The 24,646-nt window shown below is 37.8% G+C and overlaps 1 protein-coding gene across 1 annotated transcript in view; it reads left to right on the top strand.

Moving 5' to 3' along the window:
• Positions 1-24,646, top strand: part of UNC80 (unc-80 homolog, NALCN channel complex subunit) — a 226,497-nt gene that overhangs the window by 107,313 nt on the left and 94,538 nt on the right. Inside the window, exons 24-28 of the mRNA XM_077957497.1 lie at positions 4,447-4,582; positions 7,493-7,626; positions 9,568-9,733; positions 15,582-15,785; positions 17,730-17,830. Coding sequence (XP_077813623.1) covers positions 4,447-4,582; positions 7,493-7,626; positions 9,568-9,733; positions 15,582-15,785; positions 17,730-17,830 — 741 coding nt within the window. The remainder of the gene's footprint in view (positions 1-4,446; positions 4,583-7,492; positions 7,627-9,567; positions 9,734-15,581; positions 15,786-17,729; positions 17,831-24,646) is intronic.

Raw genomic sequence — 24,646 nt, forward strand, 5'->3', positions numbered from 1 at the left:
AATGAAACTTCTTTAGGAATTCTAACAAAATGGACCCTTAAAATAACTCTAACTTCTTTACCATAGAAGGAAAAAAGGTGAAGAATAAAAAGAAATTCAAGAGGACCAATTTGTTTCTGTTAATTTTAGGCAGAGCTGAACATAAACATACATAAAGAGGTTCCATATATTCCTCTTTTCTTAAAGATTACTTGGAATAACTATTATAATTTCTGTTAATAATTCAGCTGAATGTGTCTACCAATGTGCTTACCAACTAAGGGTATTCTTCCTCCAGTTTTACCCACATCTTTTTTGTGAAGTGCCTGAGTTATTCAAAAGGCATGAATTGTATTCAGTATATGTGCAGTCTTTCTACAAGTGTATCAGTCTTTACTTCATTTGCTGTTCTTTGGATTTTCTTATAAAGACATCCTGTTTAATTTTCTATATAAAGACATCCTGTTGAAAAGGATACATGAGTGTGTGTGTGTGTGTGTGTGTGTGTGTATTTATATGTACATATGATACAATGGAGTAGAACACTTTATTAATGCTAATGTCGATGATCAAGACTTAGCACTGCCCTTTTCAGGCTTCTATTGCACATTATATATATGAGAAGACACAGTTTCTCCTATGTAATATCTGTTTTTGTAAATAATTGAGCTAAGTTATTATGTGATTCCATTGTACTTATCCTGCATTTAATTATATTTGGTTTTAACAGCACAAGAGTTTATACAAGTCAAGCAGTGTCAATGAAATGCATATCATGAGATACATAGAGACACCAATAATCTCTTTAATGTGGAGAGATGTTTCAGCCCCTCATTTATTACGTATCTCATTCAAGGAAGGTCTTATTGAAAGGCTTCTCTGAAACAACAGTCACAATTGATAATCCCATTGGCTTCCTTCAGGAGGGGAAAACCATGAAGTGCTGCGCATTTGAGAGTTTCAGGTTTATAGGGAGATTGTGACTGAGAGATTTCACAAACAGGTGTTTTCAGGAGAAGTGTCTTCTGACTTTCTTGCAGCATTTGACACTGCCAACTGCACATATCTTTGTCTTTTTGAAACCATTATGCTCCAGAGTTTCCTTGCATCTCTGTGCCTAATTCTCTGTGTCCTTTCCTAGTCCTCTGTCTCCTCCCTCCTCATAAACAGATATTCTCCAGGATTTCTCTTAATTTCTTCTTACGTTTATTTTTATATTTCCAACTATAACCCGTAAGTACAGACTTCCCTAACCATAGCAATTTTCAGATCCCAGGCCCACATTGCCAGCTGCACTTTGGAAACATTCAGTTAATATACTAGAACTCAATCTTCCAAAATAAAACCCTTCTCCTCAAGTAAACACATTGCCACCTACAACCCTTCTGAGCTTTCTATTCTTATTGACACCACCGTCATCTGAGATGCCAACCTTTGAGCATATCCCCATCTCCTCCCCTATTGATCCCACCTCTTCCATGTCACTGAAGCCCCTTAGGTCTGATTCCATGACTTCTCATCTGGATGATTAAACTTTTTTCCTATTTGGTCTTCTCCTCACAGTCTCCTCTCATTTAATGCATCCTACACAATCTCAGTGAAAAGTTCTTCCTATAGCCCAGCCCACCCAAGATATGACATTCATTCTGATCTCCCAGCCTCCAGACTTGCCGCCTCTAATTCATTCTCCAAACTGCTCTCAGAGTGATTAGGCTACAATGCAAATTATAGTGTGTTTCTGATTCACTTAAAATGTTTTCAGTGGCCCTCCTTTTCCCTCAGAATAAAACCCAAACTGCTTAGCCTGGCATCACTGCCCTCTCCATGACCTTCACTCAAACCATTCCAAGATTATGGGTGATGAACTCAAATGAGTCAATGTACCCAAAGAATATGTATTTAAATACTTTCCTCCTACTATATGTTCAATAATAATAGGTTCTGACATGAATTTTTGAAAGCAGAGTCCATACTTGTCTCAGCATTCCTGGGCAGCTAGTACAATGTCCCTGGAATGAGAGATCAGGTTACTTCCCCCACTCAGAAACTACCTTTCATCCTTCTCAAGAATGTAAAATGAAGTTCAACTTCAAGAACTGTAGGATCTGATCCAAATCTACCTTTTCAGCCTTCCTGTACATTATTTCCTCCTTCAAAATTGAACTCCAATTCAGTGGCCCCTCTGGCAGTCTCTGAGCACATGGTGCATTTCCATGAACATAAATCTTTCAGGACCGTCTCCTCGAATGTCTACTCTCCCCATTCTCCATCAGTCAAAACACCAATTTGTCAAAGTCTACAAACTTTGAGACCTTCTGTGAGATTTTCTGTGGTTCTCTGAACTAAATTTTATCTTTATTTCTTTATTTTTTTTATTTCAATGACTTTTGGGGTACAAGCAGTTTTTGACCACATAGATGGATTAATTTTACAGCAGTGAATTCTGATATTTTAATGCATCCATCACCCGAGTAGTGCATGTTGTACCCAAAATGTAGTTTTCCAGTCCCACAGCTCCGCGACCCTCTCCCTCTCTGATATGAATTTAATCTATCTTATGAGCTAATAAAGTGTTTCCAGTCTCTTTAGCCACTTAATTAGTTGTTTTGTTATGTTATTACATCCCTCAATAGACTGTAAGCTCATTGAGAGAAAGAAAGAAAGAACACAGGCATAGATAGTCAGACATCCTATGTTTGAATCCTGCTGAGCGACCTTGGGCAAACCTCCCAGCCCTTCTAGCCTTCCTATTTGCCAAATAGGAATCTTTCTTATGTGGGCTTATAATTTACCAGGGCACATTAAACAAAGGTACTAATGTACTCTAACAACTTACTCAACTTTATGTTGTATTTAATACCTAACAAATTACCTCACTTAATAAATATTTGATGAATGAAGGAAGAGACGAAAAAACATAGCCCTGAGGCATTATTCTAGCTTTGGATGAGAAATAGAGATATAAATTATTATTTAGACATACAGTATTATACCAGACAAGTTCATTTTTTGAGCAGCCCTTTAAGCTTTATAAACTGTGGATTTAATTTAAGTTGCTTAGTTACAACATCCTGGAATGGTCAATGTAGACATTTTTCCCCTTTGAGTCTCACTATTTAGTTTGTTGGCTCCATTCCAGACTCATAATTGCATGTCTCCTCCTTAACAGAGGATCTCCAAAATAGCAGCACCAGGATAAGGCTTTTTGGTGTGGTGGTGGTTTTGTTTTTACAATTTGTTTTGTTTGCTTAAAACTTACCCAGTTAGCAGCTAAAATTTTAGAATCCCACATACTGCTTTCTATACTGCTTTCTCCTTGGTATGGTTTTTGCTTCCTGGTTTTTAGCTCCTCACTTAATTCCAGAGTTTAGGGAGACTTTTTGTTTCCAGATATCTACAACATTCAAAAATGTCTTTTCATTTAAAGAGTTATGAGCATAATCTTCACTTAGAGAGCTTGAGCATGTTTGTTTTCAGTAGTAAGTGTATTTTCTTACTTGCTGAGAATTTAGTAACTTTTCTAAATATTTGCAAAGTATGATACAGAAAGAAAGAAGAAAGTTAGCTGGAATTTTGCTCTTACTTAAACAGAGAGTGTCCAAACTGTCAAACCCCAAGTTCAGTGATCTGTTTAACTTTTTCTCTCTCACTCCTGAGCCTGTGTCTCTTCCATTGTTGCATGCAGTGTATAATTGGAAATAAAATAAATTAGATAGAAATAGTGTTTTTTGTCTCTTCTTGTGGAAAATTCCTTTGATAAACCAGACAGTAGTGCCTGATGATTCAATAACAGATAGCAAGGATGTTAGTTCTAAGAATACCATGTAAAAACCAATCTTGTCCATGTGCTGAGTTATTAAGAGTCATATTTCTAATGTTGTTGGGCAGTCTACCAAAAGAAAACTTAGCATTTCTTATTAATTCATAGAGTATTATGGAAAGAGGAACAAAGTCTATAAAAGAAGCCAATAAGTACATATATAATGACATATAGAAAAAAAAACCAGCAACAGAATTCTGGCCAACTTCTAAACTCATTAGCGTGGCAGTGACATTCTCATTAAAAATAGCATAATCAGAAGCACTCTGAGGAACTGTGCCTTCTGATGTTTTACTGCAACAAAATCCTCCATTAAAAGCAACTGTGTACTCCCTTTTATCATATCTATAAAATAAATAACCTTTGAGTAAATGGAAATATTTTCAGAAAAACTTTTGTACAAATATACAAAGGTGTCATCCTAGTTTTTATAAATCTTTAGACTGGATGACCTTGGGGATAGTCATTTCTTCCATATCTGGTTTCCATACTGGCAAATATGGTGGAAACAACACTGTAGCATACAGAAGAGGCTTATGCTGGAAATAATTCTCATTAATTGGTTGCTTATGTCTGCTGTAATGTGAGAGCCTATTTTAGAGTTTGACTTAGTTTGTGCCGTTTCATTGTTTTCCTTCCCATTGTAGGCAATTGGCGTCCGATTGAATGAGCTGTGCCATGGGGAAAGTGAGAGCCCAGCCAACCTTCTGGGTCTCATTTACGATGAGGAGACCAAGAGGAGACTTAGAAAGGAGGATGAGGAGGAAGACTTTTTAGATGACAGTAAGGAGACTCCCTTTACTACAAGAACCCCTGCTTGTAAGAACCTCTGCTTTAGGAGCACTTAATACTTCTCTTTTCTCCTTCATATTCTTACCACCTCCCCATGTCTTCCCACTGCGCCTTATCCCCTTTTCCCTGTGCATGGTGTAAAGCATGTGCATAAAGCAACACAGAGACAAGGCAAGAACCAGAAAGAGAAGACAGACAGGGGCAAGGAGGTGCAGGCAAGATGGAACATTTATTATTTTTCATCTTTGACTCTTGCTATTATACAAATATTGGTATTTGACTTCTCTGAGAAAACATCTCTGAAAGACTACAGTTGCAGAAAATTTACTGTCCTAGAAGAGAATTTTTCAGGTTTTGTGTTTCTTTTGTGTTTTTTTGTGTGTTTTTGTTGTTGTTGTTGTTGCTCCAGGAAACAAAATCAGACGAAATAAAATTGAATATGATTTTCCAAATCAGTAAAATACTGAAAATTTTAAACAGAGTATATTATAGTATTTAACATGACACACTGAAATATTAAAATATTCAGAGGTTGCTAGAACTATGAATGTCTGCTGTACTGTACCTATTTATTAAATTTGGAACTGAATCTCATCATAGAAAAGTAGAGACAAAAGGATTCCTATTATATCCTTCTTCAACATCATTTTGTGTATACATGTGTTCTATACCATACAAGCTTTTGTGTATATGTACCACTGCCTTTTATGGAATACAAAATTCCAGTTATAGTTATGGAATTAGTATCTTTATATGGTGAACGTATTGAGATCTCTTCCTTCTGACCTTCCCCTGTGGTTTGAAATTCAAGTTCCCTGACTACATGTTAAGAGTTGTCCTTCATTAGGTGATTCAGACCTACTGCATCATTGCAGTCATGAAATGTAAAAGAATGGATGGAGTGTAACATTAGGCAGGACTGAATAATAATCAAAGAAAACTCTTATGATCTTCCCTTCCACGTTCCTTCCAAAGTGTTTTTTTTTTTTGCATTTTTTAAATCATGTTGCCCCTTCTAAGACCTTATCAAATCAGAGCAAATCTTCTTGACGTAGCCATTGACAAAACACCAAATTGTTATGTCAGTCTTTCAGCCTAATAATGAAGGTTGGCCCCAAAAATATCTACAATAGCCTAAACTATCTTAGAATGAGGTTTATCCAGCAATCACAGAACCTAGGGAAGGCCCACCATAAGACCCATCTAGCCAGAGGGCATTCTAAACCACCCTGGAACTTCCAGGGGGGCCTTCAGAACAGAGAGAAGCTGAAGCAACATTAAATGCATGCATCCTTATAGGCCAAAACAACTTGAATCCCCATTGGACTGCATAAGTGTCGTTTACCAGTATGTTATGCCTAGAATATTAGCTTTTTGTTGAGACTAGGTAGAACTCAATCCTTGTTTATTAAAACAGGATATTTAATATGATAGCCATGAAAGAGCCTAGACTAAGACTAAGCTCATTGTCTACAGGACTGGTAAGAAAAGCCTGGATGATAACCTTAGGAGTGAAAAGACAGACCCAAAAGTCTATACTGAATGTCTAGTGTTCAATCATTTTTAAAAAAGTGTTGCATATCCAGACAATATTTAGTCAAATAGCCCCTATAAGACATATATAAGATTGATATGTCTGATTTTTACTTCCACTTTCAAGTCAATACACAGTTCATCTTGCATTTAAAGGCTAATTATGGTGCAAGCAACTTTCGGGCTGGAAATTCTACAGAAGCTTGTCTTTTCCATTCTTGATGAGAGGCAAAGTCCCCAGCAACAAATTAACTCGGGAGAGAAAATGGTTTTCCTGAGAAAACAATAGCTTAAATTCTACAGAAAGACCATAATTTCCACCTATTTTCAAATGAAATCATGAAGTTTGTATTCTATTCAATTAAGAAAGCTTAACATCCAGGAAACATTTTAGAGATATTTTTAGGACTGTTCATATGTAATGGTATTGTGATTGCTTGATGACTTGATTCATTTAAAATAGACAACCATTTCCTTTGTTTTATAAGAGAAGGAATTCTACATGGCTCTGATTTTTTCTGAACACTTAATCAATATATTTCTGCATCATCCTGTGCCATCAGTTGTGATGACACATATCTGAGAACTAATTCTGAGAATTTAAAAAATCACTATGGTGTTACTGTGGCCATTATCTATCTTTAGAGCAAAAACTATTAGTTGGCTTCTAGTGGATACAATGCTTTACTAATTCAAAGGTCAATATTCTTCAGAGCAAAAGAGAATATTTGTACATTTCTAGTATAGCTATGCCTTAATTTGACAGGCTAGCTTGCACAAATTGTATGATATGTGTGATCCAGTAAGTATGTCTTGTCTATGTTGCAGAAACACATTTGAACTAGAGCTGAAACAACTTCACTGCCCTCAGAACAGCAAGACAGACATCCCTCATAAAATGAGCTGGCAGAATTTTTGTAGCTCCAAATCTAGTTCACTGCCATATGCATAGTCTAAATCTGATTGAAGAGCAGCGTAGAAATCTTGCGAGATTACCTCCCATTTCTGTTTTCATTAAAAGCTATTCTAGTTTAGTTGGAGCTGCATTTTGTTACTCTACGATGCTTTAAGGAAAATAATTTAGTTCTACTTGTTCGATATTTTAATACTGAAGCACTCTGTAGAATTTGCAAAATGGAGGAAGAGAGATGCTTATGGTAGTGCATAAATCATGCTAAAGGGAATAGGTAAATTGAACTTACATAGATATAGATGAAGTCCTCATATGTAATTGAATGTTGGACATATATAGGTAACATTCTCATATTCAATTTGATTTTACACATGTGTAGCTATGTCCATCAAACTATGCATTTCTGTATTTTTTGTTGATTTGTCTCCTTATGAAAGAACACTTTCATTTCACAGGTACTGTGAACCCCTCTAAATGCGGTTGCCCCTTTGCCTTGAAGATGGCAGCATGTCAGCTTCTTCTGGAGATTACCACCTTCCTGCGAGAGACCTTTTCTTGCCTGCCCAGACCTCGCACTGAGCCTATGGTGGTAAGTTAAAGCATGCACGTTAATAATCAGGTTACTTGGTGAGGCCAGGCGTGTGTCTGGGTTTCCAAGATTCACAGTTTTCTTAAATGTTCCATGGCTAATGTATCACATAATTTTAAAAATTCAACCAAGGGATTTTGAAACATAAAAAGAAATGCTCTTTTCCTCATTACAAATAATAATAACTCCAAAGTTGATCTAGAAATCAGTGAAGGTTGTCCTACTGGATATAGTGTTTCATTGATCATTATCAATTATGCTGGGAATATCTAGGAGCTTTTAGCTTCCTTTACTCTGAAAATATGAGGAGTTTTATGGCTAATATTTTCCAGAACTCACCAATAAATTTTTTATACCAACTGCTCATAAATCTGTATAAAAATTTGCTTCTTAATGAGTATTCTCATTTAAATTATGGTTGAAAGTACTCCAGTATTTAGTGTCTAAACATCCCCAAACGTACATTGTTATTTCTGTAGCATTTCCTATAGATTATGGATAGACAGAAATAAGACCATGCGTGTGTGTGTGCATGCATGTGTGTGCATGCATATACACTCATGTGTGGTGTGTACCATGAGGGCCTGATTTGTTTAACCAATGATATAAATAGAAATACTACGCAAGAACCAGGCGCGTTCACAGAGTGTGTGGCATGGGGCACACCTTGGAGCCAATTTTCCTTCACTCCTAGTTCCCTCAGGGGCACCAAGTTTCCAGTGGTTCGGTCATCACAGGCATCATCCAGCTGGAGCTGAGGAACTGGACTAACTCATTTTTTTCCTTTCTCGGTTCACATAAGACTTATGGCACTCTCCCAGAGCAATCATAACGTAAACAATCTATGTGTTACCATTTAAGCAAATTTTACAATCCACAATCCACCTCCTCTCCTCCTTTTTTTTGAGACAGAGTCTTGCTCTGTCGCCCAGGCATGAGAGCAGTGGTGCGATCTCGGTTCACTGTAAGCTCCGCCTCCCGGGTTCGCGCCATTCTCCTGCCTCAGCCTCCCGAGTAGCTGGGACTACAGGCGCCCGCCACCTCGCCCGGCTAAGTTTTTGTACTTTCAGTAGAGACGGGGTTTCATCGTTGGAGCCAGTATGGTCTCGATCTTCTGACCTCGTGATTCGCCTGCCTTGGACTCCCAAAGTGCTGGGATTACAGGCGTGAGCCACCGCACCCGGCCCCCCATCTTTGTAGCTAGAAACATGGTATCTCTCTCATCTTCCTTTCATAGCCACAGCTTCTGCTGACTGCAGCCTGAAAAGGCTCTCCCCTTTTAAGGATTTGTGATTGGGCCCATTTAGCTAGCTCAGAATAATCTCCCAATCTTTAAGTCCTTAGCCTTAATCACATCTACAAAATCCTTGTTGCCATGTGAGGCAACGTATTCACAGGTGCCAGGGATTAGGGCATCTTTGGGGAGCTATTATTCTGTCGAGCACAGTTCCGAGCCTGATTTCTGAGCTCCTACTCTCAGTCTTAAAGTTTATCACTTGTTTGCCTTCTTAGTTTCTATCTTAGGATTCTGAGCTTCTTTAGAGATTTAAAAAAATTCCTTATTTATCCTTCAGTACCTAACACATCCATGCTTGATGCGTGATTTTTAAATAAAAGATAAAGGCCAAAAATACAGCCAAAACTGTGGACAAAGAGTTAGAAGGTAAGGAAGATAGTTGTGGATTTGGATCAAGGCCTATGCTTTTGGAAGGTAAAGCATGTGAGGAAAAGGGGGAAAATACTATGAATTAGGAAATATTTTATTTATTTTTAAAGTCTAGAATAGCTTTGCATGGTCACAATCTAAAATTAGCAGCAGATAAAGGAATCTGGCTGTTTAAGCGCAGTTGCGTATAATTCAAAATGGAGGGAGGCTTGCCGCCAGAGCAATGCAGTGCCGGGGAGATGCCAGCACTCACGTGCTCCTCACTGGCATTTTAGGACTTGGAGAGCTGCAGACTTCGTTTGGATCCCGAGTTGGATCGGCACAGATATGAGAGGAAGATCAGTTTTGCTGGGGTCCTGGACGAGAACGAAGACTCAAAAGATTCTCTCCACAGCAGCAGCCACACTCTCAAATCAGATGCAGGAGTCGAGGAGAAGAAAGGTATGGAAACACAAAGACTCCTTCATGTTTCAGGGTTTCTCATAGGATATTTGCACTGGGGTCTAAACTACAAAATTGTGTCCCCAAATTGTTAACTCCCTACAGTACTGACTGTGTAGGCTTTATGATGGAAAATCATGCTTGTTAAAAGTTGGTCTCGGCAGTCAGAGAAGCCTGGCTTCCAATTCCAGCTCAGAAACTCTCCTTATTCCATTAAAGCTGTAAGATGAACCCTTATTTTATTTACCAATAAGAAAAGAAAAATACTCCCAATTGAACTTTTACATAATACTCTCTTATCACTTAGCTTGTCTTTTATTGTTTTTTTGTTTGTTTTTGAGACAGAGTCTCACTCTGTCTCCCAGGCTGGAGTGCAGTGGCACAATCTCGGCTCACTGCAACTTCCGCCTCCTAGGTTCAAGTTATTCACCTTCCTCAGCCTCCCCAGTAGCTGGGATTACAGGTGCCCACCGCCACGTCCGGCTAATTTTTGTATTTTTTTTTTAATTTTCCTAATATGCTTTTGTTGAAATGTAAAACATAATAAAAAGAGAAAAAATAATATTATATTTCCCAATTATCTTAACATCAATGGCATCCATTCGTACCAAATTCTTGGGGACCATTACTTAATGTAAAACTAATTTGGTAAACAGAATCTCGTTTTAAAAACTACACCTCTGCTAAACACTTGTAGGGCTAATCTCATCAATTAATAAAGCACTAGGCTTATTTAATCATTTTTATGAAACTATGAAGAGAGAAAGAACAGCTACAGTCTTTCTGCATTGCTAAATGCACATTAGAACAAGTTCCATAACCATGCAATAGACCAGATATTAACCAGATGTGAAGGTTTTATATTTGATTTTTTAAATGGGAGACTACCTTATAAGTCTTCTAGTAATATAGTCAGCCTACAGGTTGCTTGTAATTTTTTCAGTAGATAAGAATGACCTAGAAAAGTTATTTATGGAACCATGTTATTTAAGAAAAAAGTGTTACAGCGTTTACAGAATTTCTTTTGGCCTGGCTAAGAATGTTTTCTAGACAGTGGTATTTTAAAAATAGTTCAGTATTTTCCATCTGTACATATCATTTCCATTATAATTAAATTCACCCACTTGCATGCACATACACACCTTGGCCTAATTTGGTCATGCATGTTTTTGTCCCTCTGTCTGTAAGTCTTTTTTTAATACTTTAAGTTCCGGGATACACTTGCAGAACGTGCAGATTTGTTTCATAGGTATACACATGCCATGGTGGTTTTCTGCACCCATCAACCTGTCATCTACATTAGGTGTTTCTCCTAATGCTATCCCCCCCAAGCCTCCCACCCCGTGGCAGGGCCTGGTGAGTTATGTTCCCCTCCCTATGTTCATGTTTCTCATTGCTCAACTCCCACTTATGAGTGAGAACTTGCAGTGTTTGGTTTTCTGTTCCTGTGTTAGTTTGCTGAGAATGATGGTTTCCAGCTTCGTCCATGGCCCTGCAAAGAACATGATCTCATCCTTTTTATGGCTGCATAGTGTTCCATGGTGTATATGTGCCACATTTTCCTAATTTTTGTATTGTTGGTAGAGAGAAGGTTTCACCATGTTGGCCAGGCTGGTCTCAAACTCCTGACCTCAGGTGATCCAACTGCCTCGGCCTCCCAAAGTGTTGGAATTACAGGTATGAGCCACCACGCCCAGCTGCTTGTCTTTTATTCTTATTGAAAAAGGACTTTCAGACCTAATTAGATGTTTATTATTATTATTATTACTATATATAATTCTCATGCAATCCTATATATATATATATATACATATATATATATATATATATATATATATATATACTGGTTGAAGTTTTTGTAAACCATCGTCAACTCAGAGTTTAAATCTCTTAATTACTTTTCAACTCACAGTTATCTAATGTCTATGTTTCTATATATGATAACGTCCTCTGTGCCATCACAATGTTAGTGATGCATCGTTTCTTAGACGGATTCACAAAAGAAGTAAAGCTTTTTGTGCTAATTACTTAAGCCAACTTGCACCCATATGAAGTTAGCCCACCTTTAGTCCCTCTTAAGGAATGTTGCTAAACACATCTGACTTACCACCTCACACACCCACCTACCCCTCACTATCACTTTGTTCCTTAGGGTTAAAAGATCCTGTCTTTCTGTTTATCTTTTTGCTGGTGTTTTACATTTTTCACACAGACAAGCAATAACAAAGGTGTCACAACTGCTACCTGGTGCAAGTGATCATAAGATGTCATCTCTTGCATGTCAAATACTGATTTCCAGATATGTTAAAATGTGAACAACTTAAAATGGGTGAAATATAGTAACTCACTATGTGGCCTTGTCCAAGTTATTTACCTTCTAAGACACAGTTCTCTTTTCTGTAAAACTGGGTTAACACCTACTGCATTGTGATGTTGAAAACTTTTAATAAGACAATGCAAGTGAAGTGTAAACTTAATACCTGGTGAATTGTAGGTACACAATAAATAGCTGTTTGTTGGGTTTTTAAATATACATCGTGAGCATCTAGATTAGAACCCACATAGAAAATCCTAACTATGAACTAAAGATTGCAAAGTTTTAAGTTGCCCTCTAGGGCCTCCTTTAAACTGCCAACTTCACTATTTGATTTTGCCATTTTAAAAATTCCATTGCCCTTCCATGTTTTTCCAGTGAATTTCAATTAAAAGAACATCTGCACATTTGCTAGAAGAGTCAAAGGTTATTTTATGTGTTGAAGTGTTTTCTAGCATCCTACAGACAATGAGTCAATAAATTTTGGATAACAACGAATGAATGATTCTTAGAAGGAATAGCCCTGTGTAGAGAAAACAAAAAATATTTTAAAGGGAATAGATATACATTGGGAAAAGTTTGAATAGTTCAAGATCAAAATGTCACAACATTCTTAAAATACAGATAATCATATATCATATTCTATTGAATTTATGGCCCAAAGAGGCCATGTTGCAGGAAGGATAAGTCAAATCTTGAGCGATTTTTGAGGATGAAGAAGTATCAAATCAATATTTTTTCAAATATTACTTACTTCAGACAATTATACTGCATGTGATGAGAAGCTTCTCTCTTTTAAACATATCCCAAAGAGATTTTAATTTAGAAGGCAATCTTTTGTCATTCAAAGTTATTATGCTAATTATATTTAAGATAGTAGATAATTACTAATACTACACGATTAAACTTCAGCAGAGTAAATTTTACACCATTTTATAAAATAAAATATCTGATTAATTTTAAGAACACTTTAATTTGATGATTATTATTTATGTAAATTGGCTTAATATTTCAACACTCAAATGCTCAATATTTTTTCTACTCACAGAATGGTTATGTTAATATATGAAAGTTGTTTAATAAAGAATGGAAAACTGGAGCTATTATATATATATCTCCATAAAATGTCCTTAATCAGTTGACAAAAATCTTCCCAAAGATTCCTAAATATTCCTTAGTCCATTTGACAAGCTGTCAGCTACTGAAGCCTATGTGAAAATGAAGACAATAGAGCCACTGCTAATTACAGTTTTTAAAATTTTATACCATTTGGTATTATAAAACCTGAAAATGCCAGTTCTTGAAATAAACACCCTGAGGACAATTCAGATTCTACCAGGAAAAATTCAAGTGAAATAATTATTTAGAATAGTAGGAGATGGGTCGGAAATGTAATGCAAAGGGCAAACAGGGTCTGGTAGATGTGGTTAGAAATTTAATTCTGTTTTAAGTGCATCAGAGTTGTTGGTAGGTTTTACCAGAAATGTGATATAAAGTGTGTATTTATGATTTATGCATTTAAAAGATGACTCAATCTATGGAGTAGAGGGAAAGGTGAAGCAGTTAGGTAGTTACATTAGTCCAGGGAAAAGGGGATGGAGCTGTCAAAATCCTATGATATTTTGAAATATACAGCCAACAGAACTTGCTAATTGATACAATGTAAGGTGAAAGAAAAGGCCAAAGATGTTTTATCCAATTTAGATGGATTTGTTTCACTTTTATACTAGTTCTTGTTGTCATGGAGATAAAGGCTACAATTCAATGCTGCACAATCTCAACTGATGTTTTTCATGTAAAATACCAAATATAAATTCTAACTGCTGTGCCCCTTGTAAATAACCAATGCCACAATTCTGAACTGTAATTTTTCAGTGCTATAGGATATCTCCAACTATCCTTTTTGGTGGAACAAGCTCTCAAAATTAAATTTCTTTCTGATTACATTAATTTGGGTTTATTTTGCTGCATCTGTAGGCCAAAAAGTGTCATAAAATTGGGCAAAGAATATTAGTGTGTACCTCTGTAAAAATCTAAGAATTATCTGTTTAATATTTTCTGTACTTCTGAATCTACTTAGACATGAAATTGCACTTGTAGTCATTAAAAAATTTTAATTATATTCTGTTTCAAACGTATTTCAGATAGGTGATAAAGTCTCAACTAAACATAAAAATAATATTGAAAAATATAGTGTGTGCTTTGTGCCATAATTAAAATGCAGCATTATGGTTCATAATCTTTGTGGGATTTGTCTAACTGTGCCACAAGAAATTCCATCCAGATGTGAAATTCTACTCAGATGTGTTCAGGGAGCTCCATGGGGCCTTTACCAGCTGCATGGTGATAATTTTTTTATTTCTCCATCACAACAGTAAATCAGAACTTTCACATTGTTCAGGAGAAAGTCTTCTGACCTCCTTTAAATGGTGTTAAAAGTATACATTTAGCTAACGTTTTAGTTATACAAGTTCTATCACAGTCACATATTAACTCTCTCGTGAATGAGAAACCTGAAACTAACATGCAAACTTTCTGATTGGTACTTTTAAAATATTAGTAACTGTGCCTTAAACAATTAGTAAGAAATCTTGTTCATGTCTTAAGATGCTAAGCTTATAAAACTGGCTCCTTCCTGATAATGGACTTTAAGCCCTAAAACTTACTTTATCCCACCCTTATAAAATCAATGTTTGACAACACCAAATCTTCAAAAGAAAAGGAAGGTGTGTATATGACTATGGGAAATAAGGATACTGTTGATTTAAATAAAGATAGGCTCCAAGTTTAAATGCATTTCTTTTACTCTTTTGTTTTCCTCACTAATTACTATTTCTTCCAGAAGACTAAAGATGAATAATGCATATTCTTCTTGGTATGCATAGACTGTTATAAGATTGGCTCAGGGGTTTGCACCATTTGGAATCACATTTCACCCAGCTTTTTGACTGAGAGGAGAATAGTATGAAATCATTAGGTACATTGAAAAGAGAGCCATTTCACACTCATGCTCACCCGAGTGAAAACAGATTGTTTAGTGCCTTTTCTGAGGAGCAGAGTGGAAGCCACTGCTGACTATTGCAGAAAAAAGCACCTTTGGTTCTTATTTCTGAATGAGGTATTCCAAAATGAAGGGGTTTACGTGACAGCTTACAGAAGTCTGTAAGTCCCATTTTGAAAGGAAAGCAAAAGCAAATGGTTTGTGGTTCTCTTGAATCAAGGAATCCTGTGATACAAGTGTACTAATAGTCCTAGTTGATGCTGCCCCAAAGGCACACTCATGCTTGTGAAACCTGGGCCAGAAAGAGAGCAGGTCGTTCCCAGTTCCGATGAGCTTTGTGTCCAAGAAAGAAGCTGCACCAGCCCTTCCTGGTGGGTCCTGCAGGACTGGGGGCTTGGGAGAAGCTCCTTGTTCAGAGTGCTCATCCAGGCCAGCAGAGGCGGCTGATCAGGGACAAGTTGGGGAGAGATGGATATAACACTGGCTGGGGAACACTAAGGGGGAAAAAGCCCTATTTTATTCTTTTAATACAGTTCCCAGCAGGAAGATCAGGATAGGAGGTTCTCGTCTGCTCCAGATTAAAGGAACCCGCAGTTTCCAGGTGAAGAAGGGGGGTTCCTTGTCCAGCATTCGCCGGGTCGGCAGCTTAAAGAGCAGCAAGTTATCACGGCAGGACTCAGAGTCTGAGGCTGAGGAGCTGCAGCTGTCCCAGAGCAGGGACACTGTCACTGACCTAGGTAACATAGAGGAGTGGGGTGTGCAGGGACGTGGGGGGTAGGAAGACAGGGCCCAAGTCCTGAAACAAGCTGAAGTCCATTTTCTTACACATAAATAGATGGAGGGCAGAGCCATAGGGTAGACAAGCTATTCAGCCTGAAAACCATACTACCCTTGCTAGAGCAAGGCAGCTGGAGCATTGATGTGCATACAGGTCACTGGAGAGGCTTGTTAAAATGCAGATTCTGATTCAGCAGATCTGGGGTGGGGATCTGAGATTCTACATGTTTAACAAGCTTTCTCGTGGAGCTGATGCTGCTGATTCAAGGACCACACTTTGAGCAGCAAGGGTGTGGAGCATATGTTAGAGAAAGAAAACACTTTAATGACCAGGACAGTCTTTGAAATTCAGATACTTGTGTATTCATTCTTTTGATCAGAACCTTCAATGTCAAATGTAGTAATTCCCTTGGGGAGGACTACCTAAAGATTCTCTATATTTTAAAGTCTCTATTTAACAATATAAACAACCAAAATATCAGAGAGTTAAGATAGTCTAGACCTGACAATGAGTGATCTTCAACAAGTCATTTAGCTTCTCAGGGATTTGTTTTCTCTGACTACACAGTGAGAATAATTCTTGCCTACAATGCAAGGATGCTGTAGAGATAAATTAGAAGATGACCATACAATGTGTCAAACACCTGAGAATGAACTTAATATACAGTCAAAGCCTGAGAGTTATAGATTGTCATTGTAGGCTCTAAAGAAATTCCAAATACCAAAATACAGCAGTCCAAAATATGGGCCCTAATTAGTATCTTAATAGACAAGCAAAAGATACAGTAGGCATGAAAATAGAACTCACCAGCTGCCTAACATTAAATATTAGGTAAAAGTTGAAGCACATTCACTTTGCCATTTAGTCTCTGTATGCAAGGCAAAATAGAAAGCTCTCCTTACTAGGTAAGTAGTTTCAAAAGTCAGCAAGAAGTGTGGATAAATTATCGATCAAGTCTGCTGAAATAAAAGCCGAGTATATTTCATCAAAGAAGGTTTAAAATAGAAAATGCTTCTGTATCCACCCACCCTCGCCTTTGAAAATAGCTGATTTATGCATTACTTAAGATTCTGCTTATTTCCTAAGGAGACATTTTTTAAAAAGTATGTATGATTTCTTTTGTTATAAGTCTGAAGCTAGAGCATTATTATCAGTTAACTTGGGGCAAAACTATTGCAATTAATTATTTAAATTGATCGATTTATCCTGACCAATTGAGTCAAAATAGCCAGGTTGAAGACATTGTTTTGTCATTAAAAAGATCTATAAAATTTTGTAGATTTGAGGGAAAACTTTGTTATATAGTGTACCAAGTAGGGAATTTTTGAGAGATATCTCCTTTATACTTTGCCATAAAGAGGAGTTTGGACACAAGGGCTGTCCACAGTTGGACATAATTGCTTCCGAATTCCCTTAGTTTTTCATAGGTACCTGCCCATCTTTGACATAGCTGTGGTAGCAAAACCTGGTGGCTAGAGGAATAGCGCTAGCTGCAGTCACAGAACAATGGAGACAGCAGTCACTGTGAGGCCGGTTAGTTGCTGTCCCTCCTTAAATACACCTGCAAGGTCTGGTCAGTCTGGAATGGATTTGGGCACACTCAGTCAATAACTGGCTCATCTCAGCAATTCAAGGACTTGACTCTGTTTTTCTTCTCTGCTTCCATCTCTCAAAATGGAAGCCACCATAACAGAGATCATAAATGTCTTTGAAATTGCCAGTTCAGCTGGTGATGAAGGGGACAGCTCCTGTTAATATTCCTCCAAGTCAGTGCTATGCCCTGTAACCCACTGGGCCATGGTAGTCTGCCCTAGGATTCAGAAGCATGGGCAACTACCATACCAACATGCTCTCCAGGGAGACCGAACACTGAAACCTTTCTTGGTATTTTTTTTTTTTGAAGAAGGGAGTCCTTGGAGTGCAAGCGAGCCCAGCATCGAGCCAGAGGGAATGAGTAATGCCGGCACGGAGGAGAATTACCACAGAAACATGTCATGGCTTCATGTAAGTAGAAATCTCAGAAAGAGCCCTGAGATCAATTTCTTTAGACCCTGGAAAAGATCTGAGGAGGGAGGACGAGATTATACTAAATCATCAAATCCAATCTAGCCTCAAAGAAAAAGCAGGGGCTTATGTTTTAGCTGAATATCTCAACACTCTCTAGAATTGGTATTCTGCTGAACTGTACTCATCTTAAGCTTAACTCAGACCAAGCTTTTTTTGTTATGGCTGGCTTGTGGGTCACCATAAGTCAGGGAAAATCATGAGGCCAGGTTAGTGGTCAAGATAACCTGAGTGACACAGCGTAGGTATCATCATCAGTTTTATACAGGTTACTGCGAATTCTGAGAAAGGTCATGGTGTTGCTCTTGGGTATGTATTAGACCAAATTTTAAACTGGGGCAAGGTCACTCTAAGATGGTGAATGCCATGTGTCCAAGGGTGAGCCAGAGGGCACAGGCAGGAGGTGATCCCTAGGAAACTGTGGGCATGGGGTGGAGTTCAAGACTCGAGCTGAGCATGAAGAAAGAAGTTAAGGAGAAAGGGGCCGGGCGCGGTGGCTCATAATCCCAGCACTTTGGGAGGCTGAGGCGGGCAGATCACAAGGTCAGGAGATCGAGACCATCCTGGCTAACACAGTGAAACCCCATCTCTACTAAAAATACAAAAAATTAGCCAGGCATGGTGGCAAGCGCCTGTAGTCCCAGCTACTTGGGAGGCTGAGGCAGGAGAATGGCATGAACCCGGGAGGCGGAGCTTGCAGTGAGCCGAGATCGTGCCACTGCACTCCAGCCTGGGGGACAGAGCAAGACTCCATCTCAAAAAAAAAAAAAAAAGTAAGGAGAATGGTAAGGAAATGTAAGCTCGGTTATACAAGTGGCAGGGTATCCCTAGGATCATCACTGGGGTCACCGCTCACCCTAATTTTAATCTGACTTCCTGGGAAAGTCAGATGAGCTCTAGCTGGTGCGTAATGGTCCTTGGGTGTGTGGTGGCTCACCTTCACTATGGAAGCAGTCCCCAGAATTGACTGATTTGAAAATCTCTGAGGCAGCTGTGTTTTAAAGTAAACTTTTTATTGAACTCTAACCTACCCACTGAAAAGCATACAAAACCTATGTATACAGCTCAGTACATTTTTATGAAGTAAATACACCTGTGTAACCACTGCCAGGTTGAGAAAACATTATCAACACCTAAGAAATCCTACACAGGTCTTCTACCAGATGCTACTCTCCCCTGACAGTAACCACCGTTCTACCTTCTAACACCATAGATTCATTTTGTCTATTTTTGAAATACATGTAATTGGCATCATATGCTACTACTATGTTGTGTCTGGTTCCTTTTCCTCATATAAATGTAGGTCCTCCAATTTTGTTGTTCTTCTCCTTCACAATGGCATGGTCTATTCTTGGCTAGATTCACATTCATTTAGAATCACCCTATTTTAAATAATTTAAAAAAAAAACTTCCAAAGCAGCCTTGAGTGTAATACATAGATGAATTTAAATGAATCATATCTTTATGATATTGAATCTTCCAATGTTTAAAATGATCACTCCACTAATGTCTGTTTCTCCATTTATTTAGAGCCTCTTTAAATGTCTTTCAATAATGCCTTTTAGTTTTGTGTGTAGTGTTTCATAAATAAACAGCTCTGGAAGCGTTGTGTAAGAGCAGTGCTGTTTCTTCTTTAAATATTTGGAAGAAATCACTGATCACACCTTTTAAACCTAAAAATTTCTTTGTGGGAGAGTTTTAAGTTACAGATTCAATTTATGTAATACAGCTAAGACCATTTAGATTTTATATTTCTTCTGGGAGCAATTCAGGTAAATTAATATTTTTTGCTGAGATTTTTTTCATTTAATATGAATATTCAAATTTATTAGCAAAAAGATTGTTTAAAATATTCTCTTAAGATTATTTTAAATTCTCTAGGATCTGCAGTGATTTATATTTATTGTTTTTGATATTGGTAGATTGTCTTCTCTTCTTTTTTTAGTAGTGTCTTTCTAAGAGTTTGTCTATTTTGTCTTTTAAAAGAACCAGAACCAGATTTTCATTTTGTCATTTTTAGAATGTTGAATTTTTGTTTTACTAATATTTTCTGGTATCTTTATTACTTTCTTCTACTTTTCTTTGAGTTTAATTTGTTTTTTTTTTCCTTAACTTCTTGACACAGATACTCAGATAATTGATTTGCAACCACTTTGCTAACATATGAATTTAAAGCTATAAATATTATCTAGAAACAGTTTTAGCTGCATCATACAAGGCTTGATATATGTTCATTATCATTCAGTTAAAATATTTTAAAATTTCCATTGTGATGTATTCGTAATTGATCACAGATTTTTAAAAAAAAAATTATTTTTAATTTTTGTGGGTACATAGTAGGTGTGTATATTTGTGGGCTACATGAGGTGTTTGATACAGGCATGTAATGTGAAATAATCACATCAAGAAGAATGAGGTATCCATCTCCTCAAGCATTTATCCTTTTTGTTACAGGCAATCCAATTACATTCTTTTAGTTATTTTGAAATGTACAGTTATTATTGACTATAGTCATCCTATTGTGCTATCAAATAGTAAGTCTTACTCATTCTATTTTTTGTACTCATTAACTTTCCCCACCTCTCCCTCAACCCTCTATTACCCTTGCCTGCCTCTGGTAACCATCCTTTTACTCTCTGTGTCCATGAGTTCGATTGTTTTGATTTTTAGATCCCACAAATAAGTGAGAACATGTGATGTTTGTCTTTCTGTGCCTGGCTTATTTGACTTAACGTAATGATCTCCAGTTCTATCCATGTTGTTGGAAATGACAGGATCTCATTCTTTTTTATGGCTGAGTAGTACTCCATTGTGTATATATACCACATTTTCTTTGTTCATTCATCTGCTGATGGACATTTAGGTTGCTTCCAAATATTAGTTATTGTGAACAGTGCCACAAGAAACATGGGAGTGCAGACATTTTGATCAGGTCCATAGCTAATAAGTTCAATATATGAATCTATTTTCTTTACTCTTCTTGGTCCTGCTCCTAAAATGCCTTGTAATTATATTGACTAAACATGGTGTATAAAAAAAATTATAGAGGTGCAGTGGCAGATACATGTCATTATACTTTTGTTAAAATTCATAGAATGTACAAAGCAAAGCATGGACCCTAATGTAAACTGTTGACTTTGGGTGGTAATGCTGTGTCAATATAAGTTCATTCTAATAGATGTACCACTGTAAAGCAAAATGTTGATAGTAGGAGAGGTTGTCATGTATGCGGACAGTGTATATGTGGGAACTCTCTGTACTTTCTGCTCAATTCTGATGTGAAGCCAAAACTGCTCTAAAACATAAAGTTTATTAATTTAAAAAAAGCACCAAAGCTCTAGTTGATGTTTTCTCTTTCCAGAGAGGATTCACCCTGTCCTCTGGCAGACAACAAAGAAGCAGATCACTTCAGTCCAGTCAGAGACTACACTAGCTGGACTTGGACTATTTCTAGCCTGTCCTTCCCCACCCCCTACGCACATCTTTTTATATGAAGATGTCCAAGACTCCCAGTGAGAGTCTGGGGTATGTCACAGGGCCTCTCATTCTTGATGAGTCAGGAACTACAATTTTTGTTTCCCCATCACAATGAAATTGCCAAAGTCTGTACTCTGTTTGTCACCTGGTCTTTGCTTCTCTTCTTAGCTGCTCAATCAGTCAATGCCTAGAAGGGAAAACTGTAACCCAGTGTCAGTCTGACTTATTTGGACCCCATTTCTCTACAGGATCTAGACTATTCAGTTTCTCCCTTCTTTGGTAATTCTAAATTCTAATTTTTACCTCCTAGCCCCCGTGAGATTGCCTAAGGCTCTGCCTAGCTTCTTGGCCACTTGTGCCTAAGATGTAGCAAATGCCTCAAGGAGAAATGTGGTGTGTCTTCACATTGTCCTCACCTCAGCGAATATCCTTTCTCTCCACATCATACCCTTCATCCTGACTGCCTCACTGTCTTATGCATTCAAATATGTATATTTATGTATCATGTCTGTGTGTATACAGGTATGCCTCATTTTATTGTACTTCACTCTACTGTGCTTTGTAGATATCGCATTTTTTACAGACTGTAGGTTTGTGGCAACCCTGCATTGAGCAAGTCTGTTGGTGCTGTTTTTCTAAGAGCATGTGCCCACTTTGTGTCTCTGTGGCACGTTTTGGTAGTTCTCACAATATTTCAGGCTTTTTCATGATTATCAATTTTATGGTGATCTGTGATCAGTGATCCTTGATGATATTATTGTCAGTTTTTGGACACCATGAACTACACCCATATTGATGTTGAACTTAATCAGTAAATGTGTGTTCTCATTGCTCCATGGACCAGCTGCTTCTTGTCTCTCTCCCTCTTCTAGGGTCTCCCTATTCCCTGAGACACAGCAGTATTGAAATTAGGCCGATTGATAACCTTACAACGCCCTCTAAGTGTTCAAGTGAAGGAAGAGTTGTATGTCTCTCACTTTAAATCAAATACTAGAAATTATTAAGCTTAGTGAGGAAGGCATGTTGAAAACCAAGATCCACTCAAAGGTGGGCCTCTTGTACCAAACAGCCAAGTTATGATTTCAAAGGAAAAGTTCTTGAAGGAAATCAAAAGTGCTACTCTGGTGAACACATGAACAATAAGAAAGTGAAACAGTGTAATTGCTGATATGGAGAAAGCTTTAGTGGTCTGGACTAAATTCAGAGAAAAGTTTTAACTCTTTTCAGTTCTGTGAGGGCTGAGAAAGGTGAAGAAGCTGTAGAAGAAAAGTCTGAAGTTAACAGAGGTTGCTTCATGAGGTTGAAAGAAAGAAGCCACCTCCATAACATAAAAGTGCAAGGTGAAGCAGCAAGTACTGATGTAGAAGTTGCAGCAAGTTATGCAGAAGATCTAACCGGGATCATTGATGAAGGTGGCTATACTATAAAATGATATTTAATGTAGAAGAGCCTTTTGTTGGAAAAAAATGCCATCTGGGACTTTCATAGCTAGAGAGAAGTCAATACCTGGCTGCAAAACTTAACAGGCTGATTCTCTTGTTAGGGGTTAATGCATCTGGCAGCTTGAAGTTTCAGTCAGTGCTCATTTGCCATTCTAAAATTCTAGAGCCCTTAAGAATTATGCTAAATTTACTCTTCCTGAGCTCTATAAATGGAAAAATAAAGCCTGGATGACAGCCCATCTGTTTCACAGCATGGTTTCCTGAGCATGTGAAGTCCACTGTTGAGATCTACTGTTCAGGAAAAAAAAAAAAGATTTCTTTCAAAGGATTACTGCTTATTGACAATGTAGTTGGTCACTCAAGAGCTCTGATGGAAGTGTGCAGGAAGATTAATGTTGTTTTCATGCCTGCTAACGCAGCATCCGTTCTGCAGCCCACAGATCAGGGAGTAATTTTGACTTTCAAGTCTTATGATTTAAGAAGTACATTTTGTGGCCGAGTGCGGTGGTTCACGCTGGTAATCCCAGCACTTGGGGAGGCTGAGACAGGTGGGTCACAAGGTCAGGAGATAAGACCATCCTGGCTAACACGGTGAAACCCTGTCTCTACTAAAAATACAAAAAAAAAAAAAAAGAGCCAGGCGTGGTGGCGGGTGCCTGTAGTTCCAGCTACTCCACAGGCTGAGGCAGGAGAATGGCGTGAACCCAGGAGGCGGAGCTTGCACTAAGCTGAGATCGTGCCACTGCACTCCAACCTGGGCAACAGAGTGAGACTCTGTCTCAAAAAAAAAAAAAGTACATTTTTCAGGGGTATAGCTGCCACAGATAGTGATAGGGATTCCTGTGATGGATCTTGGCAAAGTAAATTGAAAGCTTCTGGAAATAACTAACCATTCTGGATGTCATTAAGAACATTTGTGATTCACAAGAGGAGATCAAATATCAACATTAACAGGAGTTTGGAAGTAGTTGATGCCAACCTTAATGGATGACTTTGAGAAATTCAAGACTTCAGTGGAGGAAGTAACTGCAGATAAGGTGGAACTAGCAAGAGAACTAGAATTAGAAGTAGAGCCTGAAGATGTGACTAAATTGCTGTAATCTCATGATAAAATCTGAATGGGTGAGGAAGTACCTCTATGGATGAGCAAAGAAAGTAATTTCTTGAGATGGAATCTACTCCTGGTAAAGATGTTATGAACGTTATTGCAGTGACAACAGAGAATTTAGAATATTACATAAATTAAGTTGATAAGGCAGCAGCAGGGTTGTAGAGGGTTGATTGCAATTTTGAAAGAATTTCTACTGTGAGTAACATGCTATCAAACAGTATCACGTGCTAGAGAAAAACCTTTCATGAAAAGAACAGTCAATTAATGGGCCAAACTTCTTCGCTGTCTAATTTAAGAAATTGCCACAACCACCCCAACCTTCAGCAACCACTTCTCTCTCTCATCAGTCAGCAGCTCTCAATATCAAGACCCTCCACCAGCAAAAAAAAAAAAAAAAATTACAACTTGCCAATGGCTCAAGTGATTGTTAGCATATTTTAGCAATAAAGAATTTTTAATTAAGGTATGTACATTGGTTTTTTAGACATGATGCTATTGCACACCTAATAGACTATAGTATAGTGTAGACATGATTTTTATATGCACTGGGAAATAGAAAAAGTTGTATGACTCACTCAAGTGCAACATTTGCTTTATTGTGGTGGTCTGGAACTGAACTTGCAATATCTCCAAGGTATGCCTGTATACATGTGTGTATGTGTGTGTGTGTGTGTGTGTGTGTGTATAGTCATCCCTTGATATCCATGGGAATTGGTTCCAGGGCCT

The sequence above is a fragment of the Macaca mulatta genome, chromosome 12 (assembly GCF_049350105.2).
Source record: "Macaca mulatta isolate MMU2019108-1 chromosome 12, T2T-MMU8v2.0, whole genome shotgun sequence".
In the NCBI taxonomy this organism is placed as follows: domain Eukaryota; kingdom Metazoa; phylum Chordata; class Mammalia; order Primates; family Cercopithecidae; genus Macaca; species Macaca mulatta.